We start from the raw sequence: 19,717 nt of genomic DNA on the forward strand, positions 1-19,717 counted from the left end.
AATCAGGCTTCTGGGAAATGGGGCCATTAGCTTTAGAATTAAACCAGAGACTCACAGGGAATCAACTGCTATTAACTTTCATTAGCTAACATTTGCCCTCTTTGTGGAGAGAAAGATGCCATGCTATAACACCAGGGAAAGAGAAACACCAAGAGAGGGACTGAGGAAGTAGCAGAGGATCCACAAACATCAATATTGCGGTTTGGTTACACAGGCTGATATTTAATAGCTTACCTTAGGCTAAGAAGAATAGCTATAAAGAATGTCGTGCTGGCTATGTCAATAGTCAAACTACCATGATGGATTGCAAGTTTTCCCTACAGAAAACAGAGGTCATTTGCTAACTCTGCTTTTATTTTTCCTTTGTTCTTTTTTCTTCCTGTACTTTTTTTTTCCTTTTGTTGGTCATGGGGGCTTGAACTCAGGGCCTGGGCACTGCCCCTGAGCAGTTTTTGCTCAAGGCTAGCATTTTACCACTTTGAGTGGTTAATTATAAATAAGAATCTCACAGGAATATTTCTGCCTGGGCTGGCTTCGAACCAGCTAGGATTACAGGCATGAGCCACTGATGCCTCGCCCTGTCCTGTTTTTAACATCAAATCAAATATTTTTCTCTTTTATATGCTCTCATTTTATGTGCTGTTTTTTCTTTCTTTCTAGTGTTGAGTACAACACTATTTACTATTAGACCCTTATTGGTATGAGTATCCACATACTCAAAAGGAAAAAAGGAAAAGATTGGAGAACTCAGATCTCTGAAACCAGCCATGAAAGTGGATGGGTTGACATGCTCTCTTGGTATTTATTTATTCATTTATTTATTTGGCAAAGTAGCAGGATATAAAATTAACCCTCAAAAATCAATGGCTTTTCTGTATGCCAACAATGGAAAAAGTGGCTGAAATTAGGAAAGCAACTCCATTCGTAATAGCCCCACAAAAAAATAAAATACCTAAGAATTAACTTAACCAAAGAAGTAAAGGACCTCTATGATGAAAACTTTAAAAACCTGAAAAAGAAAAACAGAACAGAACTTAGTGGCAAAAACTCACATGTTCCTGGATTGGAAAGATCAACATCGTGAAAATGGCAATACTTCCCAAGGCTATCTACAAATTCAATGCGATACCTATCAATATTCCAACCTCATTCTTCAAGGAAATAGAAGAGGCAATCCAAAAAATCATATGGAACATTAAAAGACCCCGAATAGCAAAAACAATCCTCAAAAGAAAGAACAGGGCTGGAGGAATATCAATACCAAATTTCAAACTCTACTAGAAAGCCATAGTAATCAAAACAGCTTGGTACTGGCAGAAGAACAGACCTCAGGACCAACAGAATAGAATTGAAAACCCAGAAATGAACCTACAGACCTATAGCCATCTAATCTTCGATAAGGGAGCTAAAAAAATAGAATGGAAGAAAGACAGCCTCTTCAGTAAATGGTGCTGGCAAAATTGGTTAACTACTTGCAGAAAACTAAAGCTAGATCCTTATATATCACCCTGTACCAGAATCAACTCCAAATGGATCAAAGACCTTGGAGTCAAAGCAGACACTCTGAAAACATTACAGGATGAAATAGGAGAAACCCTAGGAGGGAGGGAGGGAGGGAAGAAGAAAGACTATACTGTTCTTTCTGCATCCTCTCTCTCGATTATTTTGCTTCATTTGCTTCATTTTCTTTTCCTCTCTGGACTCTTAGATGTATAGTATTTAGATGACTCAAAAATATTCTTACCGTACACCTACACCCTTGGTCTAGGGAAATTGGTACAGGGAAATTATAGTGTAAGGAATACCTCCATACACACCTGCTTCTGTGCTGTCTTCTTCATGGCTTGAGAGCAAACGGCTGCATTTGAGTTTCTGGTTCAATTCTGTTGTCTTTCCCTTCTCAGATGCTGCACGGAAACTCTGGGATCGCGACACCGAAATCTCAAATTGTTTGATCACGTCCTCATCACTCTCAGAAGATGTTGATGCTTCTTCACCATCCCCAAAGCTGTCAACTGGGGACAAAGCAACAGCCATGAGTCTCCCCTGTGGTTGTAATTCAACACAGAGACAGATAATCCAGGAAAGGAGAGAAGGACATGGAGGATTAGACTGGACCTGCCAAGTTCAAACTGGATGGAAAGTGCTTTTGAAGCAGAATCTTGCATCTAAAAAGATGAGGCAGGAATAGAAAGCTCTCAAAGGTAATTAGAAATGAGTGAAGAGCACCACAGAAAACACTGGGATATCCAGAACCCACCCACAGAGCCGTGGTGTTGGGCTGAGCATCCCGTTGACTGGCTATATTAGAAACTGGGCATTTACTTACAAAACACAGAGGGGTAAGCCCTGCTTCAGAGATGAGATGGTTGAACCTAAGATTTTCCCAAAAGCTTTCAGTTATTGAAAAGATTCTGCATATGTGTTTGTAGGGTGTGTGTATGTGTGTGTGTTTTAACTCATTCATAGGATAAATGTTCTAAATCCTCCTTTATATCAACAACCCAATCCAAATCTTTGATATATTGGTTATGGATTTTAAAAGATAAGTTGTATGGTGAATATTTCTCCCAGATGGTGTGCTACCACTTGAGCCATATTTGAAGTTTACCATATGAGGTTAGAGGATATATATATATATATATATATATATATATATATATATATATATATAATAAAATGGTTACTATTTAAGGCTAGTCACCAAATCTATCATCTCATAGAACTACTCTGTGTATGGAGGGAGAGTGTGCGTGCGTGTGTGTCAAGTGGAGCTAAAATCTACATATTTAAGAAATTTCCCTAATAAATACAACTTTATTAACTGGAATCTTCCAGTTGTACACTAGATATCTGGAGTTGTTTATCTCAGTATCTGCTACCTTGTATCCCTCGACCCACATCTTCCCATCCTTTTCCATATTCCATCCCCATCCTTGGCAACCATTGCTTATTTCTATAAATTTGCCTGGAAAAAACACACACACATGAGATCATGTAATATTTTTTCTTTCCTACTATAGCTTATTTTACTTGGTATGATTTCTCTAAGATCCATGTGATAGCAAGCACCAGGATCTCCTTTTATAGGGCTGAATAATATTCTATTACATATATGCATACATACATAGGTACACAACACATTTTCATTATCCATGTCTCTGTCTATAGACCCTTAGGTTGATTCCATACCTTAGTTACTATAGATAATATTGCAATAAATATGAGAATTCATAGGTCTTTACAAGATGGTGATTTTAGATTCCCTTAGTATTTGCTCAGAAGAGGAACTTCTGGGGCATTCAGCAGTTTCGTTTTTAATACCTTTAGAAACCTACCCTACTGTTTACAATCACACCACACCAATCTACTTCCAACAGGGTGTTAAAGGTTCCTTTTCTTGTTTTCATGTATCCATCAGAGCCATGCTGATGAACTACCCTTTGAATTGTACATATACTTTTTCCATGCCGTCCACACATCAGCACACCCTGCCCTCTGGCCAGTTTCCCCAACAAATCAAGATACTTCTGAATTCTTTGCCTCTGATATGCCTCTGTCTCCCCCACCTCCTTCCTGCTTTGCTGATCCAAGTCCTATCCTCACTGTCATTTGATCCTGTAGGCTCCCTGATCATCTCTCCTTGAGCAGTTCCGGCATGAATCTTCATGGCTCTGTCCTCCTTCTATAACTCCCGGGAAAGTAAGAATACCACCTTCTTGTTCTCTCAATCCCCATCATGTAAAGCAATGTTTCATGAGCACTTGTTAAATGCTGGATACATTGGTGAGCACAAACACCTCATCTTGGCCCAAGCCCGAGCACTCAGAGAGACACCCACATACTGTCTCCATGCCTGCTCAGTTCTTTCCCAGCCTCCCCATTCAGCCTTATCAAGAATCCAACTGGTCGCTGAGGTCCCAACCTTTATCTTTTCTGGAATATTCTCTTGATCATTGAAATCAAGCACAAAGTCTTCTTCCATTTTCTGTAAAATAGTTGCTGACTCTACTCTCCCTTATTAAGGTTTACTCATACCATGTCGGGCCTTACCCCCAAAACTGACACAATTATGCCACCATGAAGGCTGGGGACACTGAATATAGCACATTATTCCACATTTGATGACTATGAATTGGAAATTACAAATAAGGAAGAGTCACTTTTAAATCGTTTTTTCCATCCATCTAAATGTCCCAAAGGGATTCCAAAGGAGAAAATAGTTGTGAATTCATAGATGGATCCTGAAAAAAAAAATCGCTTTTGAATCAGAATAAAAAAGAAATCAAACCCATACTCTTTTTCAGTGAGACAAAAAATAACTTTTGTTCAGCAGCCGGTGAAAATACTTATTCATTGGCTTGATTAGGAGATGACCTATTTAGCCAGGCACAGCAACCTGTACACATAATCCCAGCTGCTTGGTAGGTGGAAGTTAGGAAGACCATGGTTTGAGGCCAGCCTTGGTTAAAAAAAAAAGTTATTTTGGCATGGTGGTACATACCTATAACCCCAGCTATGTGGAAAGTGCAGGCAGGAAGATTAGCTATATAAAAAGTATAAGACCCTGAAAAATAAGCCAAGGGGGAAAGAGGTAAGGCTGGGGATATGGCTCAAGTGGCAGGAGGCATTTCTTGCAAGCCAAGAAGAGACTCTGAGCTCATATAACAATGCTGGGGCGGGGGGGCGGGGGTGGGGGGGTGGGAAACGGTGTGTTGATATTCCTGCGATTCTTTGAAAGGCCATTAATAAACACTATGCTTTCTATGTACCTTGCATTATCCTAAGATGTGCTTTATACCTATGTAATCCACATAAAAATTGTTATTTCCCTTTTCCAAGTAAGAAACCTGAGGCAGAGATATGTCCAGGACATCCCCTGAGGCAGAGATATGTCCAGGACATCTCCAAATGACTGAAAACCACACTGGCAACAAGGAGTACAACGGAGACTCCAGACCGAGGGGACCTCTGAGGCTGCGTCCTCACAGTAGACAGCTGTGGTGGCCAAGTCCCTTATTTCTTTGGTCTTCACCTTGGTCTAGAGTTATTTCTAAGTGGTGAATCATCCCCAGGCCTTTTCTAGCCCCTGAGTTGTCCACCTCCACAGTTCCTGCTCCAGTAGTCAATCTAATTTCTGACTGTTCTCACTGTTAGTAGAACATCTAAGCCATGAACATGAGAGCACATTGGTTTCCTCTCACTTGATTTCATTGGCTGTGTTTCATTCCCTGAAAAACCAATGTCCTGAAAACTAGCATTCTTACTAGTATTCCAATCATCAGCATCCACACTCTTCCCAATCTGAAAACCACCACAATGAGAAGTTCCCTGTGCTTGCATGTACTGCATATATGACTCACAGCACTCTGGTATGGGTGCACATTACACATGGGAGAGATCCCAAAGACAATGGGAATAAAATTAAACCCCTTTTACCCCCAGAGAATGAGACCAAATAACCACCCCAGAGGCAGGCTGGGGGGAACAGGCTTGTGAGGAGTTGTTGGACTAAACATCCTTTGGAGTTCTTTCCAACTCTGTGATTTATTCAGTTTTTAAGAGAGAGAGAGAGAGAGAGAGAGAGAGAGAGAGAGAGAGAGAGAGAGAGAGAGAGAGAGAGAGAGGGAGAGAGAGAGAGAGTGTGTGTGTGTCTGTGTCTGTGTCTGTGTCTGTGTGTTTTAAGAGTGTGTGGGTGTGGGGGGGTATTCTGTACCAGTTCTGGGGCTTGAATTTAGAGCCTGAGCACTGTCCTTGTCCCTGATCTTTTGTGCTCAAGGCTAGCACTCTACTACCTGAGCCAAAGCTCTACTTCTGGCTTTTTTGAGGTAGTGCATTGGCAACAAGAGTCTCAGGGGCTTTCCCGCCCAAGCTGGCTTTGAACCATGATCCTCAGATCTCAGTCCCCGGAGTAGATAGGATTATAGGAATGAGCTACTAGCCAATTAGGCAATTTTAAGTGGTTGTAAAACAAATAGATGATCCAATATATAGCTATTTTCTCATGTTTAAAATTAATTATTAGAGTTAATTAACTTTCTAGCATAGGGTCCTTGGGACTTCCTCCCTGCCACCCCAGAGTTACTGATCATTCAAGAGACCAAAGATTCTCTTCACCTGAGATACTAAATCATGTAGTGACTATGACATGTGCTCAACATATCTGCCAGGCAATCTTCTTGGGATTTGCATATTCTATTTAATCATCCCAAACACTCCACAAAATGGGGGCCCATATTATTCCCACCATCTAAAAGACAAAACGGAGGCACACAGAGCTGCTGTGTTGACTGGTCCTCGAAAGCAAAGTTAGGAAAACAACACAGCTGGGATATGAACAGAGAACCTCTGTTCTTAACCACTGAGCATCGCATCAAATATTATTGCATGAGGAAGTTATATCTAGCTGACTCCTCAGAGTAATGCAAGAGGCAACTTTGTATTTGCCCTGAAATCTGCCAGGAGGCTGAAAAAAAGAGAAGCTGAGTGGGAAGCACAGTCAGCTGGCGAGGCGTGGTGTGGGTATGAATGTACACGGGCAGTCTGTGGGATAAGTGGCCTGCTGTTCCCTATGGGATTACAGCTACAAGTGCACACGCTATTCCAAGCGTCATTTCCCAAGGACCTCAGAGATTTCTCAGTCTGTAAAGGAAATCTGCGATTTCCTCCCAAAAGTCATTGAGCAGAAATGGTGGCACTATGAGAATGGCAAAAGCAAGCCTCAGAGGGCATGTCTCATGTGCAGCCATTGATCCAGAACTTGACATAGGTTCGTTTATTTACTCCATCCAACAATGCAATGAAGTAACTATACTCAGTATCCCCACCCCATGAGCAAGAAAACTAAGGTACAGTGAGGTTGATCATTTGTCACAGTCATCACAGTGTAGAATGGACCACAATTCCAGCACAGGCTATCTTGCTCCAAAGTCAATGGATACCTCAAAGAAGGAGACTTCTTTTTGTTGTTGTTGTTGTTGGTCGTGGGGCTTGGGCACTGTCCTTGCGCTCTTCAGCTCAAGGCTAGCGCTCTATCGCTTGAGCCACAGTGCCACTTCTGGTTTTCTAATGGTTTATTGGAGATAAGAGTCTCACGGCCTTTCCTGCCCCGGCTGGCTTTGAACCGTGATCCTCAGATCTCAGCCTCCTGAGTAGCTAGGATGACAGGTGTGAGCCACTAGCACCCAGCAGAAGACTTCTTAAACCCTGGACAGCTGTGTTTTATCTCTACTAACATTAAAATCACATAGGTTGGGCTGCAGGGATTCTCATGAGCATCCATCCCTAATTATTTTCATTTTCTTAAAGCAGACAAAACAGATTTCTTCAAAAGTAAAAGGTAAAACTGAGAATGTAGGGAGATTCTCTGATGAGAACAGTCCCAAAGAGGAGTCCTCCTGGAAGGTAATTTCTATAGTATGGGGTTCCTCCCATAACTCCTTCCCTTGGTGGTGTGCTGATTGCTTGCTGGCTTGTGCAGCCACACCCCCTGCTCTACTCATTGGTTGAGTAGGAACCCCAGGCACAATGGGAAGAAGCAGCATCACAATGGGCCAAATGTTATCTGTCCTGTGCTACAGTCACCAATTTCTATCCCTATCCACCTAACAGTTCCAGTTTCTTTTGCTCATTCTCACCTCTAGGACAGAAACCCCCAATCACTGTTGCGGAGCAGGGGTGATGACCCCTCTAGGATACTTCCTGCTAAGTGAGCCCAGAGTGAGTATGGGCAGTCTGGAATGCTCCAGAAAGGATCTTTTAGACAGCTCACTCCCAAATTTCCACATATTGAAACCAAAGCCCAAAGAGGCAAAGAAAAATTGACCCATGATCATACTACACCAGACCTGACTGGGATCTCCAGTGCTCTAAAGTCACTACAGTTCCCATACAGTTTTCTTTTCTATCTGTACGTGTGTGTGCGCGTGCGTGCACATGCACGTCTGCATCTCTTTCTCTGTGTGACTATGTCTATCTCTGTAAGTCTCTGTCTCTGGTGTGTGTGTGTGTGTGTGTGTGTGTGTGTGTGTTTTAAAATTCAAATCTTGGCTCTTTACTTTTTTGGCCACCCTCAGTTACTTGCCTATATAGTTGTTCCTGTATATGTACTATATAGCTGATCGGACTTCATTCAATTTAACCTGGGGGGGCGGGAATCACAAAGTCATTTCCAAATTGTAGCTGTTCCTTCAGTGATAAGACAGTATTTTTCTGAAGCAGCCATGCAACTGTCAAGTTCAAATTCCATGTGAACTAAATATCTCATGAATTAAAGTAGTACAAAGTCAATTTTCATTATTAAAATACCATTTTCTTATCAATGAGTTTGCCAGTGTGAGCAAAAACCTGAATAATTATCATAGATCCATCTTGAAGTTGAAATACTGCTGATTTTATTCAGTCAGATTTTAGATAAGTCTTAGATATCATCTAAGCTTCCATTATCAAAGAGAAATCAGCATTGTCTACCATCTTTCTGACTCATGGACACCTGGCTTTATCCCTTTAGTCACCCACCATCTAGGTAAGCCTGGGCATCTGGCACTAACAGGGACTTTATGTTAACTGAAAGAGAAAGCTAATCGCACTGAGCCATCAGTAGTGAGTCCTACTGGAACAGAAACAGAAGGACTTCCTCTCTAACTTCCAATGAGCTGTTTTCCAGTTGAAGGGGGGAAATCCTATCTTCATTTTCCACCTGCAAGAGACAGAACCTGCCTGTGGCATGCAACTCCAGGGAAGGTTCCAGTGGTTACGAGGGCAGATCATGAAGCTGAGCTGCCAGATTTTAACCCTGGCATTTTCCATTTAGTTTGTGGCCTCAGACAGTTCCTTCACTTCAGGAGCTTCAGCATCTTGATCTTGACATTCTTGAGCCACGAAATGATGGTGAAGAGTAAATGAGATAAACCGGGTCCATGCACTTAGCATCGGATTGATATTTTTCAAAAGTCAAAACTGTTCATTATTACCATTTTCATCATGGAATTGCTCTGTGTGCAATGCCTTGTAGGCATAGTTGCATTCTCATAAAGGAAAGAATATTCCTGTTTTTCCAGGGCTGGATTTGAGAATCTGTCATCCGGCTTGTTTTGTTGTCGGAGAAGGGTGGAAGGAACAGGGGCCAAGAGAGTGGAAGCTGAAGCCGACAGTGTGGGTTGCATTTCTCACCTCATCTCACAGTCCTTGTTCTCAAGCTTGGATGAGGAGAGCGCTGTAGGAGTTAGCATCACTGTCTGGAAGTAGGCTGTGCCCAACACCTGCTCATTTTGCTGCTTCTTTTAAGGCAAAAAAAAAAAAAAATCTACCAACTGGCAATGCAAAAGAGGATTTCTTGAGTTTGTCTGCTGCTATTTTACAGATGGAGAAAGAATTTATAAAGGATCACTATGGTTCCACAATTATTAATTCATCTTCAACCCACACAGGAGCAATTGGGTTAGAAATAAGTATTGCTCACACTTTCAAGACTCCAAGTAGAGACAGGTGGGAGACTGTTGTGTTCAGTAGCGCAGTGCCTGTTCCTTATAATTACACTGCTAGGAAATTCCTTTGAAACAAGATTGCTCAAAAATCCACCAACAGTTGCCTTTCCATAGTGGCTGGATGAGGATAGAAGTGAGGACAAGAAGTTGGTTGAAGTGAAAAACAGGGGTGACAATAGGGGGAAAATTGCCATTTGTGGACTCAGCACATTGGGGAAAGATTCCTATGCCATCCAATCTTAATGTTACCATCCTACGTTCTGCACAGAGCAAAGATTATTACAGAAATTCTTTGTGGGTCTTCTTCTTCGTGGAAGTAGAAGTCTAGGTCAATGCACCGAATGGGTTGGGTTCTACATCCTCCACAAAACGTCAGAAATATTTTGCTTTAGTATGTTTAATGCTTTCTGAATAATTCTTCTGCCTAGCATTTTAAAGAAGCTTGAAAAAGGTTTTACTATAACCTCAACCCTCTCATGGGGTAGAGTGGAAGCTACAGGTGATACTCCTGAAGAGATTTACCTATTGTCTAACAGCTCATTGGTGGGAGGAAGGACCACATCCGGCTTTCATGGGTACACCTGTTGTATCACTCCAAATCTTGGGTGAGACATTGTGACAACTCGGTTTCCTTTATGAATGGAGAGATGGCAATAGTTAATTATGACTACACCCAATAGAAGCTCTTTCCCTAAAATTCAGTAGCATAGAAAGCATTATACAGAGAAACCAGGAAGTTACAATATTGAGACTGGCAATTCTAACAATACTAAAGCAATTCAAACTAACTGTATTACAAATAAAAATTAGAAATTCACTTCTTAATTTTATTTTTTGGCCAGTTGTGGGGCTTGAACTCTGTGCCTGGGCGCTGTCCCTCAGCTCTTTAGCTCAAGGCCAGCACTCTACCACTTGAGCCACAGCACTACTTCCGGCTTTTTCTGTTTATGTGGTGCTGAAGAATTGAACCCAGTGCCCCATGCATGCGAGGCAAGCGCTTTACCACTGAGCCACCTTCCTAGCCCATCACAAAAATATTTTAAACCAACTATTTGCAGGCATGAGTGTGAACAAGAGCAGGCAAAACCTGGGTGGCATTTTCCTTTTGGAAAGAGGCATCTTTGGTGGGTGAGACACAGGATTATGAGCCTATCTTTGGGAAGGGATAAGCTACTGATCAGGTATAAGAGGACAAGAGTTCAGCATGACAGAGTAGCTCCAAGTACAGGAGAAATCCCAGAAAGGAGGGAACTATAGAGAAAACTCAAAAGTAAGGCAAACTTAGCTTAACCTCTGACTCAAATCTGATCTATTACTGCAAAGAGGATAATCCAAGGAACCAAAAAATGTAAAACCTAGAGGTGACATTTGAAACAGACATGTCCCTACTGCCCATCTTAAGGGAGAAGGAGGTAAAACTTTGACCCTACCCAAATCACAAGAGTTTAGTAAACACTTTAGGCTTTCCATGAACACTTTAAAGGTCAATATTAAAAATGAAACAAACAGTAAAAGAGAAACACATCCTCATCCTAACAAAGTATAAAATCATAAGGGAAAAGGAATCAGCTAGTCATTTAATTTTATGTTGTAACAAAGTAACTCTTGAAAAAGGAAAGATTCCAATGGCTCATGATTTCCTTCACAGTAACCAGTGAATGTTCAGAAAATACTAGACATATACACACACAAAAGAAAAACATGCATAACTGAGGAAAATAATCAGTCAATTGGACTAGCCTCAAGATAATGAAGAGGTTGGATGTAGGAGATAAAACCTTGTAAAACATCTACTACATGTTTGAAAATTTCAAAGGAAAATATGATAGCAATAAATACATGAAGGAATAATCTCAGCAAGAAATGAAAACAACATAAAAGAACTAAATAATTGCTCTAGAATTGAGAATGTAGGATTTGAAAATATTTTTAATGTCACTACGTTGGTGTTATAGCAGATGAGAGATGATATGAAATTGCAAAAACTCTCAATGGAAAGTAACCAATCCAAGGTAGATTTTAAAAACCATGGAAAAATTAAAGCCTCAGTAACTATCCTAGCATAACAAGCAGTCAGAAATAAGTATAACTGGAGTTCAAGAAAGAAAAGACATTACACCTGAAATCCTAGTATTCAGGAGGCAGAGATCTGAGGGTCACGATTCAGACACCCTATGAAGGAAAGTCCATGAGACTCTTATTTCCAATTAACCACCAGAAAACCAGAAGTCATGCTGTAGTTCAAAGTGATAGAGTACTGGCCTTGAGCAAAAGAGCTCAGGGACAGGGCCCAGGCCTTGACTTCAAGCCTCCAACAAAAGAAAACAAAGAAGAAAGAAAAATAATGATCAAGAATCTCTCAAATTTGTAAGAACAAAAAAATCAACACATAGATTATAAACTATCAGTAACCTAGTTCAAAAGTTTGACATCGTAGGGCTGGGAAGGTGGCTCAGTGGTAGAGTGCTTGCTTTGCATGCCTGAGGCCCTGGGTTCGATTCCTCAGCACCACATAAGCAAAAAGAAAAAAGCCGGAAGTGGGGCTGTGGCTCAAGTGGTAGAGTGCTAGCCTTGAGCTGAAGAGCTGAGGGACAGCGCCCAGGCCCAGAGTTCAGGCCCCATGACTGGACCCAAAAAAAAAAAAAAAAAAAAAGTTTGACATCGTAATCAATTAGCTGAAAAACAAAAAAGCAAAACATTTGCATGTAGTAAGATAAAGCACAAACTGTGCATCAGAACTGTAGTACAGATATGAATAGATTTCTCAGACAATGGAAACCAAAGACCAATGGAATGATCTGTAAGGAATGACAAACTGTAACCCTGAATTCTATATACAGAGGGAGCAAAAAGGGGTTCACAAAGAGAGAACTGATCAAAACTTGTACATCAAGAACTGTTAGATGGAGTTCTTTGGGCAAAAGACAGAATTAAAAAAATCTCAAATGGAAGGAATGAAAAACAATAGAAATACCAACTCTATGGACAAGCAAAGTATGATACTTATTTCAACTTTTCTAAAAAATAACTACCTAAAGAAAAGCTATAATGTCATACCGTGGGGCTAATGAAGAAAACAACAAAGTTACAGTAACACAAAGGAGAGGGCAGGCAATGATTTATACCATCACAAAGCATCAGGTACAATGCTGTGGTATAAAGTATACATTTTTGATGTAGTACTTGAATACCTCAAACTAGAGCTTGATAAACTGAGGCCATATATGCAAACCCCAAAGTAACCACTGATGAGGAAACACACAAAAAAAGGCACAGTTAGAAGATTAGTAGAGGAGTTAAATTTAAATATTAAAGTAATAGATGATTAACACATGCACAAAGCAGCAAGATGAACTGGAAATGTGAACAGCTACAACAAATAGAAAATAAACCAGAAAATAACGTAAGATGAAATAATGTTCATACATGAAATGCAAATGAATAAATAACCCATTGGTAACCACAGATTGTCAAGCTAAATAAAAAAGTGAGATCTGGCTATCCGATGACTAAAAATGGGCTGCTTTAAATGTAAATACAGACAGGTTGAAAAGCAAAAGGATTGAAAATATGTTACAAAACTGTAAGCATAGGGAACCTGGTGACATTGTATTAGGCTTTAAGGCAGAATATTATGAGAATAGAGTAAGTATGTTTTAGGCTTCCTGCCTAGCAAGTGGGTACCCTCAGTTCAAACCCCAGCACCACTAAAAAATAAAGTATGTTTTATGATATGAAAGTGGTCAATTCATCAAGAAGACTCATGAATCAGAAGTGTGTATGTACCTAGTAGCAGAACAAGTACAGGAAGCAGTCATAAACTGAAAGTAGAAAATATGTTTGATCTGGGCGCCGGTGGCTCATACCTGTAATCCTAGCTATTCAGGAACCCAGGCAGGAAAGACTGTGAAGCTCTTATCGCTAATTAACCACCTGAAAACCAGAAGTGGCACTGTAGTTTAAACAAAGGAGGAGGCTGCAATGCTTGGTAAGAAATGTATGCATTATCCCGCCCATGTAATTGTAGCCCCTCTGTACAGTATGTTCTCAAATAAAATAAAATTAAATTAAAAAATTAAAAATTAAAAATTAAAAATTAAAAAAAATAAAAAATAAAAAAAATAAAGTGGTAGAGCACTGGCCTTGACCACAAAAACTCAGGGACAGCAGCCAAGCCCTGAGTTCAAGCCCCATGACTAACAACAACAACAACAACAACAACAACAAAAAGGTTATTAAAAATTAAGAATTTTTAATCCTTCTCAGAAAGTAACTTAGAGACCAACTAAAAATTCAACAAGAATATAAATTAGTGTTATGACCCAGTCAATGGTGACTATGCAAATTTATAAAGGGTGGTCTGCAATTGTTGGGTACAGAATTCTAAACCTGACACATACAAGTAATCTCTATGCATCTATTACAGAAAGCAGAGGTAACATTCCCCTCTGCAGAATACTACTACACCTTTTGACAAAGATATCACCTGTTCAGAAGACTATAACTATGCTTACAAAAATCCTTAGCAAAATATGAAGAAATAAAATCATTTAAGTGTGAGAGAATCATGTTATGATCTTATAAAGTTTACCTCGACCTACAAGGTTTGTTTAAGATACTACAGTCAATATAATTCAACACCACAATACAATAAAAGAAAAATCAATTGCCACAACACAAGAAGAAAAAGTTGCTGACAGAATGTGATTTTAATTTCTGATGAAAAACAAACCAAAAGAATGTCATCATACAAGAATATTCCTCAGTCGGAAGAAAAAGGAATTAGTGATTTACTACAAAATGCTACAGATAAGCCTCAACTATGAAAGCTACTGAGTGAATTTAGCAGTCAATTTTACATGAAAATCAGTTCTATTTCTATATTCTAGCAATCTCTTGAAAATGAAATTTTATTTTATTTTTTTTGGATCCGGTCGTGGGCCTGAACTCTGGGCCTGGGCGCTGTCCCTCAGCTCTTCAGCTCAAGGCTAGTGCTCTACTACTTGAGCCACAGTGCCACTTCTGGCTTTTATTTTTTCTGCTTATGTGGTGCTGAGGAATCGAACCCAGGGCCTCATGCATGCAAGGCAAGCACTCTACCACTGAGCCACCTTCCCAACCCCGAAAAATTTTTATAACTCTCTTAGAATAGTATCAAATGCATTAATACTTAGAAATTTAACAAAAGGTTTTCCTCTCATTAAAAGCAACAAAATATAACTGGGTTCCAGAGCTTCACTCCTGTAATCATAGCTAATGAGGTGGTAGAAATCTGGAGGATCACAGTTCATACCCAGATCAGGAAGAGAAGTCCATGAGACTCCATCTTTTTTTTTTTTCCTGTCAAGACACTGTACAGAGGGGTTACGGTTACATGAGCAAGGTACTGAGAACATTTCCTTTAGAGCATTGTTGCCTCCTCCTTTGTTTTTCCCTTACCATCCCTTCTCTCCCCACCACCCCATCTCCTCCCTCCCCCACCCAAGTTGTAAAGTTCGGTTTCAACATAGTGTCTTGTACATCTCATGGGTACAGTGGGTCAACCTGTATCCTTGTTTCTGCATTTTGTTATTTCCCTTCCCCTCCCCAAATCAGAAAAATGTATATATAAGATGCAGGGCACCAGAATTAAATACAGTGACAACAGGGGTTATACTATGGGAGAAGAACATACAAAAGAAACAAAAAAAATTACACAGTACATTAAAAACAATAGCAACAAAGGAAAAAAACTCTTGTGTCCATCCATATCTTAGGGTTCATTTCACTTAGCATCATCTTATATGGTCATATGTACATAGCTTTTGACCTTTTCTGTTTGTCTGGTAAAATTATCGTAGATGTATACTAGTTATTGCAAATAAGGGAAACCATGGACCTATGTTTCATTGTGTCTGGCTTACTTCACTTAATATAATTTTTTCCAAGTCTTTCCATTTCCTAACAAATGGGGTGGTGTCATTCTTCCAAACACACACACACACACACACACACACACACACACACACACACACACATACACACACACAACTTACAATCTTCATTCTTTGAATTATACCAGTAAGAAATGAAAAGGGCAGAGCCATACACTATGGGATGCCAGATACAGAATATATTTGTCAGATAAAGGATTTCTATCCAGAATAAAGATCTTTAATGGCTCAATAATATTATAACTCAATATAAACAACCTAATAAAAATATTCCTAATTTCTGTTCATAGGCTCTAAGAACACATGGCCCATAAACCAGTGAAAAGCACCCAATTTCACTAATTGCAAATTAATACCACAATGGTGGTTCATGCCTGTAATCCTAGCTACTCAGGAGACTGAGATCTGAGAATCTTGGTTCAAAGCCACCTCTGCCAGGAAAGTCTGCGAGACTCTTATCTCCAATTAACCACCAAAAAAAAAATGGAAGTGGCACTGGTTTAAGTGGTAGAGTGCTTGCCATGAGCTGAAGAGCTGAGGGACAGTGCCCAGGCACAGAGTTCAAGGCCTACAACCGACAAAAAAAAAAAATTGATAACAAAACAAAGACAAGGGGGTAATGTAACAGGAGCTCTCAGATGCTTGTAGTAAGAATATAAAACTGAAACCACTTTTGGAAGTTTCTTAAAATTTTTAAAATACATTTGTCCATACCATTGCTACCCTTCTAGAAAATCCCCAAAGCAAGAAAAACTCTTGTTCATAGAAAATGTATTTGTAATTGTCAAAATCTAGAAGCAACTCAAAAGTCCATCAGTAGGCAAACATATAAATAAATTGGGGTCCATCAATGCTGTAGAAAACTACTCACTAGTGAAAAGAAATGAATTATTTATGCCCACTATTGTATGCATAATACAATACACAATTGTATGCATAATATTGTAGGCATAATACAAATAAGCATGCATATGCATACAAATTGCAATTAGCTGGGTGATGGGGGGGGGAAAGCCAAATAAAAATATTCTTATATGATCCTACATTTAAAATATATTGTAAGATTAAAAATAACATATGGGGGGCTGGGAAGGTAGCTCAGTGGTAGAGTGGTTGCCTTGCATGCATGAGGCCCTGGGTTCGATTCCTCAGCACCACATAAGCAGAAAAAGCCGGAAGTGGCGCTGTGGCTCACGTGTACAGTGCTAGCCTGGAGCTGAAGAGCTGAGGGACAGTGCCCAGGCCCAGAGTTCAGGCCACATGACCAGCAAAAAATAAAAATAAAAAAAATAACATATGGTGAGAAGAAACAGGCCAGAGACGGACTGGGGTGGGGTAGAGCAGGATTTATTACAGAGAGGCCTGAGGAAATTTTTGGAATGATGCAATGTTCGTAACTGTGGCGACTGTTTCACAAATAGACTATGTCAGAACTGATGAGATGTTACACGTTGCATATGTGTAACTTATTTCATGCCAATTGGGCCCCAACAAAGCTCATAAAAAGTTGGTTGATAAAAAGTTCCTGCCTCAAGCAGCCTTTCTTCTGGCCTACTACAAGCCACTACGGACCCCCAATAGTTTAGCTCTCTTCTCATCTCATTCCTATTTCTTCAGTTATTGAAACTATTCCCTGTGCAACTCAAGTCAAACCCAACTGACGTAGGGGTTAGGTAAGGATTTAGGGAATAGAGAGAACCATGACTTGAGTGGTGGTTTAAAATTAAAAACGCAATCAAGCTAGGCAGTTGGTGTCTCACACCTGTAATCCTAGCTACTCAGGAGGCTGAGATCTGAGGATCGTAGTTCAAAGCCAGTCTAGGCAGGAAAGTCCATGAGACTCTCATATCCAATTAACCAGAAGAAAAACAGACTCTTATCTACCATTGACCACCAGAAAATCAGAAGTGATATTGTGGCTCAAAATGTTGCTAGACTTGAGCAAAAGAGCTCAGAGACAACATCCAGGCTCTCAGTTTAAGCTCTATGATGGACCAAAAAAACAAAGCAAAACAAAAACCAAAAAATCATTCAAATACACTGGGCCATGATACATTATACAGGTCTGTAGGCATTCACACACAGTGAATCCAAAGGAGGATATTCTCAGAGAAGGAACACAAAGGTGCAATTCCTATGAGCCTCTGATCATATAAAGTAATATTTATCTGAAAGAATGTCAGGAAATAGAAACAAAAAACTACACTAACCTCAATGGGACAACTTGTGACATGTGTGGATCCTACTGATCCATAGGCCCCACCACTTACAGCAAAGGAAAGTCCCAATCTGATCATGATCATCTAAGGTCAAAAACTGCCCTCCCCAATGTATGCCAAGATCTGGGTGAGGTGTAATTACATGCCCATAATTCTAGCTACTCAGAAAGCTGAACACAGTTCAAAGCCAGCCCATGCAGACAATCTGAAAGACTCATTTCCAATTAACTGCCAAAAAGCTAGAATTGGAGCTGGGCTCAAGTGGTAGAGCATCACTTCGAGCAACAAAGCTAAGGGACAGTATTCAGGCCCTGAGTTCAAGCCCCAGATACCATATATATATATACATATATATATATATATACAGACATGTATATGCAGACATATATATACATATATATGTCTGTATATATATGTATACATAAATATACATATATATAAATATATATATATCCATACTCCAATAAAAGCTGAAAATCTTAAGACCCTTGGGGTAGCCACTCATTCTCAAGTTTGGCTCTCCTATGCTTTATTAATGTGAAGTCCTTTGCTTTGTTTTACTTTACCGGTTACCAATAAATTTCCTCTGTGTCTGTCCTTGAACTCTTTCTTTGATGAAACCAAGAGCCTCTGATTCCAGCCTTGCTGTACTGATGTGGTGAGTAACTAACTTGAATACAGGCACCACAGCCGGGACTTGCCTACCGACACATTCAGCTCACCACGAGAGTGAGCGCCTCCATCAGCATCAAATTGTCCTTACGTCTCTGAACAGGCATTTGTGTTCTGATTATTCACCTATGGGATCATATTGAAATTATTTACCTTCCCCACCTGGCTAGACCCAACTGAAATAAGAGAATAGTTACCCTGAATGCATTTACATGAGAATCAGACGATGGAGGATCAGACAACCTAAGCCACAGACAATATTCAGAAGAGACCAGAATTTGTGTGCTTGGACTCACCCCTGACCCTCATTTCTCACTTACATGACTCACAGTGCCAACGCCTATGTACATTTTGGTCTAGACAATTAGAGCTAGATGATAGAGCTGTTTCAGCTCTGTCACAGAGCTCACCTAGACAAGAGCAAACAATAAGCTGCCAGTCTCCCCAAATCTTCTAAGCTCTGCTTTCTCATTTGTATGCTTTCTACAAGGGAATTTGTTGATAGGACACCAAATGTTGTCTTGTTTTACTACAACGGTGGCATTTACATATAAATGAATGGCCAAGGCTATAATTTACTTGGCTGAGAACTGAGGTGACCTGATAATTAAATTTCTGCACATGCAGAGAAAACACAAAACCAGAAAGGTTTTTGTTCTTGTTTTTCGTTTCCCAAACCCTTATAAACACAATGAATGCTTATAAACAAATGTGAGCCAACACTTTAAATTTCAAATGCTCCCATTTAGAATCTTTTTGTTGGTCCCAGTACTACAGCTTGAACTCAGGGCCTGACCTTTTCACTCAAGACTATTGAGCCACAGATCCACATGTGGCTTTTGCAGGTTAATTGGATATGAGAATCTCATGAACCTTTCTGCTTGGCTTCAAACCACAATTCTCAGATCTCAGTCCCCTGAGTAGCTAAGATTATAGGAACGAGCCACCGGTACCCAGCTTAGGCATTATATATATGTATATATTTAATTCTATTGCCATGGATACTAAAGGAAGTGTTTGGGATATGCAACTGAAGCTGAGAAAGATAATGAACAGCTCCCGTGATTCTAGGTGGTGTCATTTTTCTGACTTTCTAGATGCTCAGTTCATTCACTCATTCTGCCGCCTCTTTCTGCAAAGCCTCTTTAATGCTGTTTCTAAAGTGACTGTTTTATCTGGCAATAGAGCTGCATTGAGCCACAGACATAATTTTGATGAAGCAGCTTTAAAGTCTGAACACCGAATCTATGGTAAATATATCCAAATAGATCATAGCAACGGAAAAGAAACACTGACTGCAAATACTCACTTAGCTAAGAAACAGCTCTTTGGAGAGAAAAATCAAAGCTATATTCCAAAACAAGTCATCTGATCATTCATCAGATATTCAGTGGTTTAAGACAAATAT

General features: G+C 39.9%; 1 protein-coding gene across 5 annotated transcripts in view; it reads right to left on the reverse strand.

The window, feature by feature from the left end:
- The window catches only part of Syt16 (synaptotagmin 16), a 224,587-nt gene that overhangs the window by 32,917 nt on the left and 171,953 nt on the right, over positions 1-19,717 (reverse strand). For all 5 annotated transcript variants that reach the window (XM_070032147.1, XM_070032156.1, XM_070032165.1 and 2 more), the window contains one exon: positions 1,818-2,015. In XM_070032147.1, coding sequence (XP_069888248.1) covers positions 1,818-2,015 — 198 coding nt within the window. The remainder of the gene's footprint in view (positions 1-1,817; positions 2,016-19,717) is intronic.

The sequence above is a fragment of the Dipodomys merriami genome, unplaced genomic scaffold (genome assembly GCF_024711535.1).
Source record: "Dipodomys merriami isolate MVZ:Mamm:240054 unplaced genomic scaffold, mDipMer1.0.p SCAF_1, whole genome shotgun sequence".
In the NCBI taxonomy this organism is placed as follows: domain Eukaryota; kingdom Metazoa; phylum Chordata; class Mammalia; order Rodentia; family Heteromyidae; genus Dipodomys; species Dipodomys merriami.